This window comes from Gymnoscopelus microlampas (assembly GCF_963454915.1).
Source record: "Gymnoscopelus microlampas genome assembly, chromosome: 2".
NCBI classification, from domain to species: domain Eukaryota; kingdom Metazoa; phylum Chordata; class Actinopteri; order Myctophiformes; family Myctophidae; genus Gymnoscopelus; species Gymnoscopelus microlampas.
Genome location: NC_139939.1, coordinates 11,520,732 through 11,537,418, shown reverse-complemented (window position 1 = coordinate 11,537,418; position 16,687 = coordinate 11,520,732). Strand labels below are relative to the sequence as shown.

At 42.2% G+C, this 16,687-nt stretch overlaps 1 protein-coding gene across 1 annotated transcript; it reads left to right on the top strand.

The window, feature by feature from the left end:
* Nucleotides 1-33: 33 nt before the first annotated feature.
* Nucleotides 34-14,994, top strand: LOC311034857 (kelch-like protein 24). Its single transcript, XM_084042881.1, has 13 exons — nucleotides 34-325; nucleotides 1,953-2,137; nucleotides 2,464-2,598; nucleotides 6,520-6,714; nucleotides 6,947-7,090; nucleotides 9,905-10,073; nucleotides 10,512-10,649; nucleotides 12,689-12,811; nucleotides 12,956-13,138; nucleotides 13,697-13,828; nucleotides 13,950-14,115; nucleotides 14,203-14,328; nucleotides 14,464-14,994. The coding sequence occupies exons 2-13, from the start codon at nucleotides 1,973-1,975 to the stop codon at nucleotides 14,492-14,494; spliced, it is 1,707 nt and encodes a 568-aa protein (XP_083899007.1). The 5' UTR covers nucleotides 34-325; nucleotides 1,953-1,972; the 3' UTR covers nucleotides 14,495-14,994.
* The last annotated feature ends 1,693 nt before the right edge of the window (nucleotides 14,995-16,687 follow it).

The window sequence follows — 16,687 nt, the reverse complement described above, 5'->3', positions numbered from 1 at the left end:
TAAACGTGTTTCCTGTTTTGGTTCCATCCGCGCGTAGTTCACTTTTGCAACCAAAGTAAGGCAGCAAACTATAATCTTTTATATCGTTGCCATAAAGCTAAAACAAGAGAAGAACTAAAGAGTATTCTGTCTCCTTGTTGTAGTGGCTCTCTTGTTAATCCCGCCATCCGTTTATTTAGCGAAACGTTTCTTTTTTTAGGTTTTGTTTGAGTGTGATTAGCCTAGCCATTAGCTCAGCGGATGCTTATGAGCTCCATACCGGTGGATGAGTGAGTGAACCCAGACTCCGTGCAGACTTGAGAAGACAACCATTACTACAGACAAGGTGAGAATGAATGAGAACGAAACGAAGTGCCAGATGAGCGTATATAGATGTTCCCTTCCATAGATTGTCACTGTAGAACGCAAGGAGTCTGGCAACAGCTTTGCTGGGTCTGCTGCTCCTGGCTACTCCTTGCCTAGCCATGGTTATAATGGATGAACTTAAATCTGGTGTTTGCACTTTCTCCCCTTTGGGCCCGTACATCTACATAAACGTTCAGATTTCAAAAATAATGTTTTTACCCCATGGTCACGCATGTTATAATTATGTACGGGTCCTCAGAGGTACCCGTATCTCCCGTATTGTTAAATTTAAAGCATTTTAATCCGATCGGTGGCCATTTCTCCGTTTTTTCGTTATATGCTTTTAACTACGCGCCCCTATCGATTGGGAGGTGTACTGCACTCCTATACATTACAACTCAATGAGAAAATGGCCACCGATCGGATTAAAATGCTTTTTATTGAACAATACAGAAGATACGGGTACTTTTGAGGGTCCCTACATGATTGTAACATCCTTGGCCATGGGGTAAGCACTTTATATTTGAAATCTGAACGTTCATATAGATGTACGGACCGAAAATGGAGATTGTGCAAACACCAGGTTGAAGTTAATCCATGACGGTCATGTGAACCATTGCTTGCTATTTGTTTAAATCAGTGCCGTTTATATTTTATAATATTGAGCCATCAGTCTCTCTCGTGCTGTCTCTCTGCTACATTTAGATGTCCAATCTCAACATCACAGTCTCAGATTACATGTTTATGTTTTTAAGTTTTACTTTTATCAAGGCAGAAGGCAAGGGACATGGCGTCTTTATTTTCAAGACTGCTTAACTAACAGCACCCTCTAGCGACTGTATCTGTATGGCATCCGGCAGCTCTTGGCTGGGGTTTTCAATAATAACGATGCTGCCAGCTTTGTGGTAGTCAGTGATGGAAGAAGTACTCGCATGTTTTACTTGCGAAAATATACTCTAAGTACTCATAGTGTAGAATGTCCCATTTCACAAGTTCAAAATCTTTTGAAAATAGCTGATATGGTGACGCATTTTGTGTGTGTGTGTGTGTGTGTGTGTGTGTGTGTGTGTGTGTGTGTGTGTGTGTGTGTGTGTGTGTGTGTGTGTGTGTGTGTGTGTGTGTGCGCGCGTAATATATGTATATCTTTTTAAAAGGCTGAAGTTGTTGGTATGGCTGAAGTGGTTGGCGTTTGTTTTGTAATAACAATGAAATTCTTCAAAGTAACTAAAGTTTTCATATATTGTAGTGGAGTGAAGGTACAATATTTTCCCCTGAGATGTAGTGGAGTACTGAACAAAGTTAATAATAACAAAATAAACTCAAAATTGTACCTAAGTAGTATTTAGTTACTTTACACCACTGGTGTTAGTAAAGGAGCAGAACATGTTTTTTTTGGGTGTGTCCTCTCTCTACAAGTAGAGCAAAATGACAGTGTTCTGGCAAACCCTTGTTCTTCTGTTAACATGTTCCAGTGTCTTATATAATGTGTTTGCATCCATATGATGCTGTCATTACTCTCCATGAGTATTCTGTTCATTAAAGGAATTATTCTGTTCATTAAAGGAATTACTATCTGACCATACATTCCTTCCCCTCCTGTTGTACAGGCTGGTACAGCAAAAAGAACATGGATAAAACCGTGTTCACGGAGGAGACTCATCCCAACGCGGTCTTAGAGGGCCTAAACAGGCTTCGGCTCAACAATTCATTCTGTGATGTGATTATCTGCTGTGGAGGAAAGGAGTTCCCCTGCCATCGGAATATACTAGCCTCCTTTAGTACTTATTTTGAGGTAAATGTAGACCCTCAACGTTCATGTGAACATGTACTGACCTGGTGTTTGTTTAAATGTCTTCTGATTCCAATCTACAAGCTCATAATGCGTTGTGAGCTTGTAGATCTGCTGCTTTTTGAAAAATGTTATTCGATTTTTGCATCATTATACCTATAATAAGGAGCCCAAAATAGGGATGTCAGGGTTAAAGTTGTTGCAATGGCTTGCCTGTGAAACAGATATCATGCTATATCCAGTCAAATAATTGTTGCCACTATGTAAATAAGAACGGCCTAAACAATGAACACTGCAGGTCAACCATTCACCTTTTTCAACCTGCACAGGCCATGTTTACAACTGGAATGATGGAGTCCAGAGAGGAAAGGGTTAACATCAATGACGTGGCGCCTGAAGAGCTTGGCATGCTGGTGAACTATGCCTACACTTCAACGGTGGAAGTCTCCACAGCAAATGTGCAGGTATTTATCATCATAAAACATATTCATCATCTCCACCTTTTGATCCACCTCTGTTAGACCGGTGGGATTTCTGAAATATGTGATTGTTAGAGGCATTTGGGGGTAAAAGTCGGGAACCAGGCCATTTTACATAATTCAAGGGTGCTGAATCAGAAAAACACGGTTCCCAAGCAAAATTCTTAGTGCTTAACCTCCTAATTTGCATATCAAAATGGCTGCCGATTTTGAAGTATTTCTTAAACAACTCTATAACAAAGCAAGCAAATCTGACAAATAAAGTGTATATATTTATGTTCTGAGGGTCATACAATGTGTGGAAGATATTTGTAATGTAATAAATGTAAATAAATATGCAAATTAGAGGCCACTATTACATAAAATGAAGTACCGTAGTACTCAAACGGTGCAAAAGGTGCATCCCCCTTATTTTGTTCCCAATTATCTGTATTTTTGCCATCCTTAGGACATCTAAAATACATACTTTTTCCCCATGCTAAATGTTTAGTTTTTGACCTTCTAATCTGCATATCTGAATGGCTGCCAAATTGGCAAATTCGCACCTTTATCTTCAATAACTCTGTGGCCAGGCAAGCAAAATTGACAAATTAAGTGTCTATATACATTTTCTACAATGTGAGTAAAGAATTTGTAAGTAATATAATATGATAATATAATATAATAATCAGCCTACTCCGAAATATGCAAAATAGCGGCCCCCATAACAGATAACGGTTTAGTACTCTAAAGATACTGTATTGGCCATTGTTGAACGAAAGTCTAGACACTAGACCACATTCATACAAGGAGGTTGATCATCACTCCGTTGCTGACATGCACACATGGCTGTGCATCGTAACCCAGATTTCCGGCATTTGCAACGACGTGTTGTGCATTGCTTATGGCATGCACATGAAATCATTTCTATAGGCTATACTAGCATGGAACAGGTTGGACTAGGCTAGAGTAGGTTGTACTAGGTTGTACTAGACTCTAATACTCTCTATTAGGCTTTACTAGTCCCTTGTCAGCCCTGTAGATACTCAGACCATAGGGACTAACCACTGTGTACACAGGCCATAGCTTGTGTGTGCACGAGCAATAGTTTTGCATGAACCTTTGTAGACCATAGTACAGATCTGCCTTGTACAGCCTAATATAGCCTAGTACAGCCTAGCAAAGCCTACTAGAGATTAAAAAATCACACCCTGTGTGAAGGTAGCGGCGCCTTTGATACATTTTGTCATTGATATGTGTTTATAATGTGTTTATAGCCATGTGTCGCGTGAAGCTTGACCAATCACTTTGTTGACGCACCTGACCAATCAGAACGTTGACGCACACGGACAAAGTCAGGTATAGAGCGGCTAGAGCCGCTAAAAAGCCTATTAGAGACCAGTAGAGTCTAGTACTGTACAGCCTAGTACATCCAAGACTAGTCCAGCCTTTTGGGAGAACAGACTAGGGGAGGGTGGTATAGGCTATACTAGCATGGAACAGGCCGGACTAGGCTAGACTAGGTTGTAATAGGCTGTACTAGACTCTAATAGGCTCTATTAGGCTGTACTAGGCTCTTGTCCGCCCTGTAGATCCTCAACCCATAGGGACTAACCACTGTGTACACGGGCAATAGCTTGTGTGTGCACAAGAAATAGTTTTGCATGAACATTTGTAGGCCAAAGTAAAGTACTGCCTTCTATAGCCTAATAGAGCCCAGTAAAGCCTAGCAACGGCTGCTAGAGCTGAAAGCAGACCATTAGAGCCCAGTAGAGTCTAGTATAGTGCAACCTAGTACACCCATGACTAGTCCAGCCTTTTGGGAGAACAGAATAGGGGAGGGGGTACAAGGCTATGCTAGGACTGATAAGGCTGGACTAGGATAGATTAGGCTGTACTAGGATGTACTAGACTATACTAGGCTCTATTAGGCTGTGCTAGGCTCTTGTCAGCCCTGTAGATCCTCAACCCATAGGGACTAACCACTGTGTACACGGGCAATAGCTTGTGTGTGCACGAGCAATCGTTTTGCATGAACCTTTGTAGACCATAGTACAGATCTGCCTTGCACAGCCTAATAGAGCCTAGTACAGCCTAGCACAGCCTACTAGAGCTTAAAACAGCCTATTATAGACCAGTAGAGTCTAGTATAGTACAACCTAGTACACCCATGACTAGTCCAGCCTTTTGGGAGAACAGAATAGGGGAGGGGGTACAAGGCTATGCTAGGACTGATAAGGCTGGACTAGGATAGATTAGGCTGTACTAGGATGTACTAGACTATACTAGGCTCTATTAGGCTGTGCTAGGCTCTTGTCAGCCCTGTAGATACTCAGACCATTGGGACTAACCACTGTGAACACGGGCAATAGCTTGTGTGTGCACGATCAATAGTTTTGCATGAACCTTTGTAGACCATAGTACAGATCTGCCTTGTACAGCCTAATATAGCATTGTACAGACCAGCACAGCCTACTGGAATTTAAAACAGTCTATTAGAGACCAGTAGAGACTACAACATCAAAGCCTAGTACACCCAGGTCTAGCCTAGTCCAGCCTTTTGATGGAACAGACTAGGGGACGGCGATATAGGCTATACTAGCATGGAACAGACTGGACTAGTTAAGACTAGGTTGTACTAGGCTCTATTAGGTTGAACTAGGCTGTGCTAGTCCCTTGTCAGCCCTGTAGATACTCAGACCATTGGGATTAACCACTGTGTACACGGGCAATAGTTTGTGTGTGCACCACCAATAGTTTTGCATGAACATTTGTAGGCCAAAGTAAAGTACTGCCTTCTATAGCCTAATAAAGCCAAGTACAGCCTAGCAAAGCCTAACCTGACCCTGCCAGAGGTGGCGGTAGCAAGCTGTTTGGATCTGGTAGCGTCAGGTTAAGCAAAGCCTGCTAGAGCTGAAAACAGACTATTAGCGCCCAGCAGAGTCTAGTACAGTAAAGCCTAGTACACCCAGGTCTAGCCTAGTCCTAGGACTAGGCAGTAATAGGCTGGACTAGGCTGTACTAGGCAGGGCCCATCGGGGGTGGGGGGGGGGGGGACACAAGCCTGTATGGCAATCAACTGAAAAGTTAGGCTACATAGCTTAAACAATTTCAGCCTTTCCCTGTTGGCCGTCTAAGCGCATCTAGGAAGTTTCATAGGTTTTCGATGCTGGGAATTGGAGTTATGGCTGTTTAAAGCCCAGCCAATAGGAACACAGAGGGGCGGGGCTTAATACATTTCAGCTAGTCCCTGTTGGCCGTCTAAGTGTAACTATAGCCATCCCCATCCCACTCTATATAGTTGTGTTGAAAGTAGTTTGTGTTCAGTTATCAGTACCAGTTCTGTGGCTCTAACTCATTCTGGGGGTGAGTTATACATGGGGGCAATTTATTTTTTGGTCATCAGGGGCCAAATGTACCAGGATTTTTCCATGATCTAAATATGTATTTTAGATGTCTTAAGGATGGTAAAAATACAGATAAGTAGAAATAAAATAAAATAAGGGGGATGCGGATGAATCACTTTAAGTACGAAACCGTTTTCTGTAATAGTGGCCTCTAATTTGCATATTTATTTACATTATTTACATTTATTTACATATATTACATTATAAATACCTTCCACACATTGTCTGACCCTCAGAATATAAATATATACACTTTATTTGTCAGATTTGATTGCTTTGTTATAGAGTTATTTAAGAAATACTTCAAAATCGGCAGCCATTTTGATATGCAAATTAGGAGGTTAAGCACTAAGAATTTTGCTTGGGAACCGTGTTTTTCTGATTCAGCACCCTTGAATTATGTAAAATGGCCTAGTTCCCAACTTTTACCCCCAAATGCCTCTAACCTCCTTATAGAAGGCCTTTTTTCTGAAATCCCTCCTGTCTATGTGCTAAAACAAACACTATTTCTTTGGTCTAGGCCCTGCTAGCAGCAGCAAACCTGTTTAATGTTACTGGTGTGAAAGAGGCCTGCAGTCGTTTCCTGGTGCTTCGCATCATGGATGAACAGAACTGTGTAGGGATTCATCTCTTTGCTGAGATCCACTCCTGTAAGAGTCTGGAGCAACACAGCATGGATTACATCCTTGATCACTTCAGTGACGTCTGTCATCAGGTCAGTGATTGAGGGATCCTTACATGTATCAACTTGTTTGACTGTTGTAACAGTTAATTAAAGTATGAAACTAATCAATTTCATATATCATTAAAAAAATATGGATTTTAATGCATATAACAAAAGTGAAAGTATCAAATAAACAAGGTCACACTATGTGATCTTTGTGGCCCTTGGCGTGGGAATGTTTTGGAACACCTGAGCTGATGTACTGTGTTTTTTCTGCCACTAGGAAGAGTTCCTGTCTCTCTCTGCGGATAAACTGACAGAGATTCTGGCCAGTGACGATCTCAATGCGCCCAAGGAGGAGGTGGTGTTTGAGGCCGCCATGTCGTGGTTAAACAAGTGCCCTACCCGTAGGCAGAGCTTGGAAAAGGTCTGTCCCTTCTCTGTGTTTCACCTGAAGGTTCAGAAGTCAAATCAATGTGACTGGCTAAGACGAGCTTAAAGGGGATGTGCATTTCAGTTAACTGTTGATGGTTAATCATAATAAAATCATTAGTGTTAAGAAGCAAATGATCCCGTAAGGGTCCATTTGGTTCTACTTATACACTCATGATGTATGTATTGGGCAAGCATCAGCCAGATGTGACCATGGTCCATGACTACCATTACATCAACCTTATTCATAAAAATAAAAATAAAAATAAAAATGCCAAGATTGCCAGGGCTGCTCTGGCTCAGGAGGTAGTGCGACCGTCTTGTAATTGGAAGGTTCCCAGCTCCTCCTGGCTGGTCGTGGTGTCCTTGAGCAAGACATGGATCCCCTACCTGTGCCAGATGAGCAGGACGGTGCCCCGCATGTTTTCTTTCTGCCACCGCTGTGTGAATGTAATGCACGTTGTAAAGCTCTTTGAGAGAAAGGTTATATAAATGCACCATTTATTATTTTGCCGTAAACTGCCTAGAATGACAATGTCACCACCACTGAGTGGCAGCAAAAAAAAAAACAGGAAGTTTCATGAAACACAGGAATGATGTTATAATCCAAAGTGCAGTGGACTCTGCATGGCAGGGGCGTCCTCCTCCCTGAGCCAAGCTTGCGCCTGACCGCATACCTGTTGTGTAGGATTGATGTTGGTAATCGAAGCACCGATGAGACACTGTGGGTTTTCAGATGAGCGGTGACACCGTTTGGGTCATCAGGTGGGCAGGCCCTCCTTCTTGGATGTTTTGCTTTCAAGCCCACGACACCTCCAGAGGGTTTAGCAGTGAATCCCAGCGTCCCAGGTTCACTCCCTACTAGATGTCACCGACTCATCTGAAGGCCCATGTGGGGTCCTTTTTCCTTCCACAGCCACTGACTCCCCTTTTCAGCAGCCCTGGAGAGGTCCTTGACCGCCTGCCGGTGGGCCTTCCCTCGTACTCCCATCTCCCTGAGTAGCCTAGATGTTGAGGTAGCTACGAACCCTCTGCAACCTACTTCCACTGGGCAGACCTTCGCTTTCCAGCCTTGTTGTTGAGCATCTGCTGCGAGATCGGCGTACCTCAGCATCTTCCGCTCGTAGGCCTCCTCCACTGCACCCTCCCAGGGCACAGTGAGTTCGATGATGAAAACGAGCTTGAGCGAGGCTGACCACAGAACCAGGTCTGGCCGCAGGTTGGTGGATGCGATCTCAGCTGGGAAGCAGAGTTTTGTGTCCAGGTCTGCCAGCATCTTCCAGTCCCGTGCTCTGCCAAGCTGCCCAGTGTCTGGTTTTGCGGTGGTGCTGCTTGCTTTACCCTTGCCCTCCCGAACAAATGGTGTTGGCTGCCAACGGGATGACGGGGGAGGAAGGGAGTTCACGCTTGTCCGGCGACTTTCCAGCACTGCTGCAAGACACTTTAGCACCTGGTTGTGCCGCCAGGTGTAACGACCTTGGGTGAGGCTGGTCTTGCATCCCACTAAGATGTGCTTCAGTGTTGCTGGACTTGGACATAGGGGGCACGTGGGGTCTTCGCCATACCACTGGCTTAGGTTGGCAGGAGAAGGTAAGACGTCGTAGGCAGCCCTGATGGTGAAGCTCGCCCTGAATGCCTCCATCTCCCACAGATCTTTCCAGGAGATCTTCCTCTTCTCCACTCCTTCCCATGCCATCCACTGCCCTTGCTTTGCCTGCGCAACAGCCTTTGCGCGCCTTCCTGCTTCCTCTTCCTGACGTACCTCCTGGACCACCAGCTTGCGTCTCTGAGATGGGTTGGCCTTGCTCCAGGCCGGTGTACTGGCCCCAAGGCCGAGACCAATCCTCCCCTCTTGTACTCGGCCCACGATGTCCCTGTGTCTGAGTGCTGCCTTTGCCTGCTCAGTTGCAACCAATGGGGTCCACTTCCTTCCAGTGGCCAGGATGGGGGCAGCTTGGGCTACAAATGGATCGTTCGAATCCAGGAGCATCATCTCCAGTCTCACTTTGGCGCACTTGTACTCCTCTGCCAGACTGGAAATGGGTAGGTGTAACATCCCTTTTCCGAAGAAAGGGATGTCGTTTTTTTATGTATATAATGTTGAGTGTTATGATAATGTCCCTGACCAAATCACAACACTGCATTTTGCAGGTTAATGTAAACCTTTTCTAACTGTCTAATCAGGGACTAGTTTAGACCTTGAGCACCAGGTGGGTTACATTCACTAGTAACCCTGTTAGGATAGAAAACCAACAGTGGAGCTCGAGGACCAGGGGTTGATGAACACTCTGTAACACTTCCTATAAAGCCCATGTCTATTATGTATTATGAACATACTTATAATGCATTATAAGCAACTTGTAACACTTGTAACAGCTTGTATAATTATAGTTATAAACACTCATAATGCCTTACAACAATAATTATAACATTAATTATAAACATTTTATAATGTGAAATTTATAAAAACATATAAACAACTTAAACCCTCTCATCTTAGTACACAACTGCACTTAGACAAGGCTTTTTTCTTTTTGTTCTGCAAAAATAGCCGATTTACAAGCTCACAACGTGTTTTGAGCTTGTCGATTTGCTATCTTTAGTGAACGTTACCCCCAAAATAGGCTTGCTGCTGTTCAAGTGGTTAAAATGTTTGTCATGTTTATTAAATCTGAAGGTATAGATTACAAATGTTTGTATGCCCCTCTTGTCTTGCAGCAGCTGTAGAGATTTGACAGCAATGTTTAATGTTGTTTACGCAACGTCCAGTTGGGCTAGTAAATAATTAGTGTTCTATTTGTTCTTTCAGGTTTTCGAGCCTATCCGTCTGCCTCTCATCAGTCCCTCCTACCTCCAGGATGTGATTGAGTCTGTGGATGTGGTGAAGGAATCCCAGGGATGTCAGACGCTCATCTCTGAGGCCAAGAACCAGCATCTCCTGCCCTCCTGCCACACAGCTCAACCACGTTCATCCACTGGTACCCTGCCTGCCTGACACATGCATGCATCTTGCAACTGATGGTGGAGAAAAATATATATCACAGTTTTCTAGTTGGGATTGCCAAGACAAATGCCTCTAATGTACTCAAATACATGGCAATAAAAGTACAGATTGTTTTTCTTCGTGTGGCATTTTTCAAGATTTAGTTTGCTATTTGGGCTGCATAATCATTATTGCATTATTTATTCATCACTGCATCCTTCTGTCATTTGATTTGATAATTCAGGCTTTGATTCAGATTTTTGCATTTTTATACCTAGTTTTTGTTAACTGTAACTTACTAATGTATACCAGTTTCATTCTCAATTCAATCATTGACATAATTTGTCACTCTTTAATTTGCTATGACAACCTGGCCTCATGCACATATAATACCTGGTGCTGTGCTTATGTTCTACCCTCTCTGTATGTGAAGTGATACTGATGGTGGGGGGACGGAATGACTATGGCTTTGATATGGACGACGTTGACTGCTTTGATCCCCTGACCAAACGATGGGGAACTTTCGAACATCTTCCCGAATCTGTCATTTCTCTTGGACTGGTTGTGTTGGGTAAGTAGTACCATCAGAGTTAATCTCAGGTAGTCAGGCTATCAGAGATCTCCACCTGGAGATCTGGTGACGTCTAAATCCAATGTAGTGGGTAGAACTGCCTGGAAACAATTAGGAAATGCATTCTAGAACCAATACTAAGTCTTTAGGAATTCCTACTGATTTTCAAATCAGTTTGTTAGCGGACACTTTTTCTCCGGTTTTACAAGACTGTTGACTTCTGTGGCCGATGGTGAGGTAGGTATATATCATGTCACAACATGCTGGACCAATTTTGGTGGATTTCTGGCTTGATAAGTACACCATCACAATAAGTACAGGGATAAGTGATGGAGCTCCTTAATTTTTATTGATAATGAGTATCTTATCAATCCTGCTTACATTGATCCGGGCATTTATCGAGCCCACCATTGTTTTGTTTTTTTGTGGAAAGACGTGAGATGACAAATTCTGAACAGAACCGGTATCTTTTTTTATTGGACAGTTTGGAATGAGTTTGTGGCTGACCACCATCTAAAATTGAATGAAGATGACAAAAGTAAAACATAGTTTTGCCTATCATTAAAACAACCATTCATTAATATGCAATAAGTGTTAAATGGCTTCATATTATGAATAGTACTGTAATAATTACTATAAAATCTCCATGTCTCTTCCGCTCTTTATAAACAGAAAATGCATATTTATTTCCATAATACTTTTCTTAGTTTTTACCAACATTGTTTTACTTTGGCCTTCAAATACAGTACTTTTCTAACAGACAGAAGGCAAGTGACCTTTTTACTTTTGGAAAATAATAATATTGAAGAAACTGTTAACTGTTTAATGTATGTACCGTGTCACGCACCAAACATAGCCGATCTACAAGCTGATGGTGTGATCTGACGAGTCTGATCGCACCATGTTGTGAGCTTGTAGATCTGCCATTTTCGACAACGATAGACTGAGAAGACGTCGCACATTGAATATGTCACACTAGGCGACACTAGTCACTCGCAGGGAGATTTTAGAGTATCCCAACCGGATTATTATCAATTGGATTATTACTATTGTCAACGGAGACTTGCTACCATGCTGGGCTGCATGTAGCCTGGGATCCAGCCTGATTCGCTACGTTCGGCTGACTTTTTTCTCTCTCTCCGCTTATCAGTCTGGAATGCACCCCATTGACTCGTTTTGCAGAACTACACTGGAACTACATATGTTACGTTAGGCAAAGTCGTTGCTGATTGGATGTTGTTCAAACGAATGACGAATCACAACGATCACACTGTTTTTTTTGTCCCGCCCTGCACCACAGACCAATCAGAAGCCACGGCACGATTCGAAACGTTTGTCATGTCCCGCCTCCCTTGGAGATAGGAGGCATTCCAGACTGAGAAGCGAAGAGAGAAAAAAAATTCCGCCGAACGTAGCGAAGCAGGCTGGATACCAGGCTAGGCTGCATGCACCATGATACAGGGTAGAAAGAACGAGTGAAACTTTTGAGCGTTTCACCCGTAACTCCTATGCAGGGTGGTTGTCGTGGTCCAACTGCTTATAGACTGCACATGTAAACACAACAACGATCAAACCAGCCGGCCGGCCCTGTTAAAAAAGCGATGTATCCATTAAAATGAGCCAATACAATTCCTCTTCCTTGTTTCCGCGGGCAGCGCTGGTTGGCAGGTATCAATACACTTTTAGACCGACATGTTTTTGCCAGTGCGGGTGGTTACATTTATTTCTTGACCGCCTCTTGTTTTGATTGTTTAGACATGACGTCATGGGCTGCTATAACCGTCTCGACAAGCCCAAAGCTTATTGATACTCGGGTCTCGATAAATTCAGAACCGCGTTGGACCCGGTTTTCGAGCTCCATCCCTAATTTATGAACTTTTTATTAAGTAGTATGGGTATGTGGCGACATCATTTTAGGTATCAGTGAAGATCTTTCAAGTTGTTTATGCATATTATCTTTAATGGCAATATATCTAGAGCTTTGAAAATCTTCATGCCTTGAAAATCAAGCTATAACGTGTGTCTTTATCCCACCATAGGCTCTACAGTGTATATGGCTGGAGCCGTAACCTTTGCATCCTGTGCCAGCATCTGGCGTTATGACCCTTCCCATGACTCATGGTTGAAGATGGCATCCATGATTGAGGGTCGTAATGGCTTGGGTAATATTGTAAAATTATGTGTTCAATTTTGTTTTGGAGTAAGGGCTTATAGGTTTTTGCCTTCTGCATATTACCAATCAGTTCTAACGATCTTCAATTTGTTTTCTTTGTTTTTCCTTGTACAACCCCACATGGTCTATATAGGCTTTGTGGCACTGGGTGGATATGTGTATGCAGTGGGTGGCTTTCTGCACAATAAGCCTATGACCTCAGTGGAGCGATACGACCCCTACACCGACACCTGGCAGCTCATGGAGTCTGTCGGCATGCCAGAATATACCACAAACATTTCTGTGGTCACACTTGATGGACTGATCTACGTTATTGGTATGGAACAGATCAGCCTGTTTGGTTTCATGGGGTTTATTTCAATGCATGTAATGCATGATGGTTAACTGAAATTGTCCAAAGACTTAGTTATTATTATTGTCTCCACCAGGCCGGACGGCTGAAGGCTGGAAACTATGTTTTCGCCCCTGTTTGTCTGTGTGTTTGTCTGTGAACAGAACTCTCAGTCTCCGGCACTGATGGGGCAAAACTGTGCAATCACAATCCCTGTAAGGCAAAGAAGAATTAACCTCCACCCAGATGATTTCAAATTGGCATGTTATAGCGCCACCATGAGGCGGATTTTTGCAAAACACATCTTTTGCTACTACTCCTACAGATTTAGTCCAAACCTCACCCAAATCTGTGTGATCAAGACTTGTCTGTCAGATTTCTCTTATTCCATTCTGATTGCTATGATTGGCTTCCATAGTTTGTGTAGGCAACCCGGCCTGGCAGAGACCAGTGCTCCGAAGAGCACACTTTTCTAGTTACATATTCATACTTCTCGCGTTGACAATGAATAATGTTTTTGTCATGCGTCTTCCTGGGGCCTAGGTGGCACTGTTTGCCATCGCAAGGTGCACACGTACAACCCTGAAACCTCTGCATGGACAGAAGTTGCGCCTATGCAGGGTGGTTGTCGTGGTCCAACTGCCTGCACACTCAAAGGAAAGATCTACGCTATAGGTATCATACCTGTTCTTAATGGCTCTCGGTTTCATAATAAACAGATTTAAACTTCACTGTAGTTTAAGAACATAATAGAGCTCACTAACAGTCATTTTAATTCCTGTTTATCTACATGCAGGCGGTCGGCATCTTTCGGATAGTGACCTGGACAAGGTTGTGTGTTACAACCCAAAGACAAACGAGTGGACCATGTGTGCCCGCATGAAAAGGCCACACTGCCGGCCTTCCGTGGCTGTGGTTAATGGAAAGATCTATGTACTCGGAGGGGAGACAACCAGTGACTAGTAAGAAGCTGCTGCTCCATGAAAAAGGTGGCTGCTTTTTCCACACCAGACCATTTCTCTCATGGCTGTTGTTCTCTCTTCTTATAGTGCTGAACGTACCATCGAGCGGTATTGTGAGCAGACGGACACGTGGGAAATCGTAGGGGAGATGCCCCCTAGACGCCACCTGCTCAGCTGTGTGGCTCTCAGGTCAGCTGTGTGGCCCTCGCACAGGTAGCTGACGTTGGCACACAGTAAAATCCTGCGTGTTAATTTAACTCTTAGTGTACAAATACACTGTATGTGGACACAAGGAATGGTGGACTGTAGTTAATGTAGTTTTATGTATTTGTCCTTTTCCCCCTAAAGGCTGCAGATGACCGATGTCCTACCTGAGTGATGGCCGTCCTCAGACCACGCCCCTTATACTAGCACAGCCTTGTTGTTTTTTTGTTGTTTTTTATACATTCCTAGTATGGCTGATGTACCATCCATAATAAATACCGGCTTGTATTGATTTATTGTTACTGAGGGTATTTTCCTGAAAAGATATTTTGTGCTGTGCTATGAACCCCAGGCCTTTCGCTTTACACACAGGTCCTGGTAGTTATCTAAAGCACTGTTTCCCAAACACTGAGTCGGGACCAAGGGGCCAGCTTGAGAGTTGTACATTGAGTCTAATACGGAAGAGACAGTTCATATGAATGCCCTGTAGTTTTGCTGTTTTACCCCTGCTGGTGTCACAAAGAATATTCTCTCAATGCAAGTGGATGGGATTTTGACAAACTTTAGACTTGATTTTCTTACCTTAATAAACATTGTCATAAATACTATATGCTTCCTGTCGCTGGTTTAAAGTCTCCTTTCAATCATCATGATATGCGTTTTGGTAAATGATGGTCCCATTTATTTTGACCACAACCAATAGCATTCTCCTAGGGATTTATTTCCGGTCCCTATTCCCGATTGCTGTTTTGTATATATTAAAGATGGCGGATTTCAAATTCCTGAACTATTGGCTTCATTTTCGGTCTGTAAAAACCAGGGGTGTGGCTTAGTACATTCTTTTTACAGTCAATGGTCGGGACCCATTCGTGGGTCGCAGACTAATTTCTTTTTGGTTCACGAGAAAATATCCACATAAAAATATTTATATATTGTTTCAGAAGAATTTCTAAAAATGTAGAGAGCAAATAAATAAAATCTACATTTTTCAAAACAATGTCATAAATAAATACAGAAAGTTAAACAAATTAAAACAAAAAAGAAAGAAGTAGTGAAAATATCAATGTACAAGCTCACAACGTGGCACGAAGAGACACATTGTGAGCTTGTAGATCTGCCATTTTCACAAATTTTGAGTCCTGGGGAGATCAAATTTCCCTTTGAGCTAAAAGGTTTTAATTGGGAACCACTAATCTAAAGTATATAGATAATTACAATAAAATAAACTGATGAAAGGTGTCTGCAGGTTTTATTTATTTTTTGATCAAATATGTTGCCTACTGTAAGTCTATAACTATTTTAATCATTCACTGTATGCACGTCACTAAAGTTTCATCCAGCTCAATAAGAAAGGTCTAGCCCCCTGGAGCCATTTTTATTAGATTAAAAAAAAAAAAAAAAGAAGGATTTCATAGTGTTGATAGGTGTCCAAAAGTTTAACTGGAGGTCTTTGAAAATTAAAAAAGGTTTACCGGCATATAGCTCTGTTAGTACATATATATATATATATATATATATATATATATATATATATATATATATATATATATATATATATATATATATATATATATATAACATTAAGATAATGTATAGCTCTATGAATATAACAATGCCATACAAAATATGTTAATCTATGAATATAACATTTAGGCACACAATATAACATAATATATAGCTCTATAATCTATGAATAATATAACAGGATATTTGCAACTGCTCCTGTTAGTCCTGTACACCGGGGTTGGCAACGACGTGATGACTTCGCGGTAAGCAGCGTTGCCATGTCAGCTTCTTTGGTATTGTTTTTCTGTAAAGTTGCTTGTAAATATTGGTAGTTAAGTTGCGGGTTGCTGTTTTTTTTATTGTAAAAGTGTAGTTGCTTATTTGGACTTGTTTCCTACTGTTGTTTAAACCAGTGGTTTGGGGGTCATGGACACCCAAATTAATATATTTGTAGACCCAACCTTCTGAAAATATGTTGGGCCAGAGACCAAGATTTAGGGGATTTGAAAATATTCCTAATTTTTCACTTTTTTCCCAATATTTTTCTTTGCTTGTAGATCAGTTATTTTCTTTTGGGCTTGTTTTCATAGACCTGGTTGCTTATTTGTCTCGCAGAATCTGGCAACGATGAGGTACATGTGTTTCCTGTTTTGGTTCCATTCACGACTCCGTGCAGACTTGGGAAGACAACCGTTTCTACAGACGAGACAAGGTGGAGAATGAATGAAAACCAGCTCTGGTCTATAGCGTTAGAAAGAGTTCTCCTTAACGCTATGTTACTTTCGAGACGTTTTTGGATAGCAAATAAAATATTTCACCGGATGCAAAAATGTTTTAGTTGCTCCACTGCGCCCCCTACAGA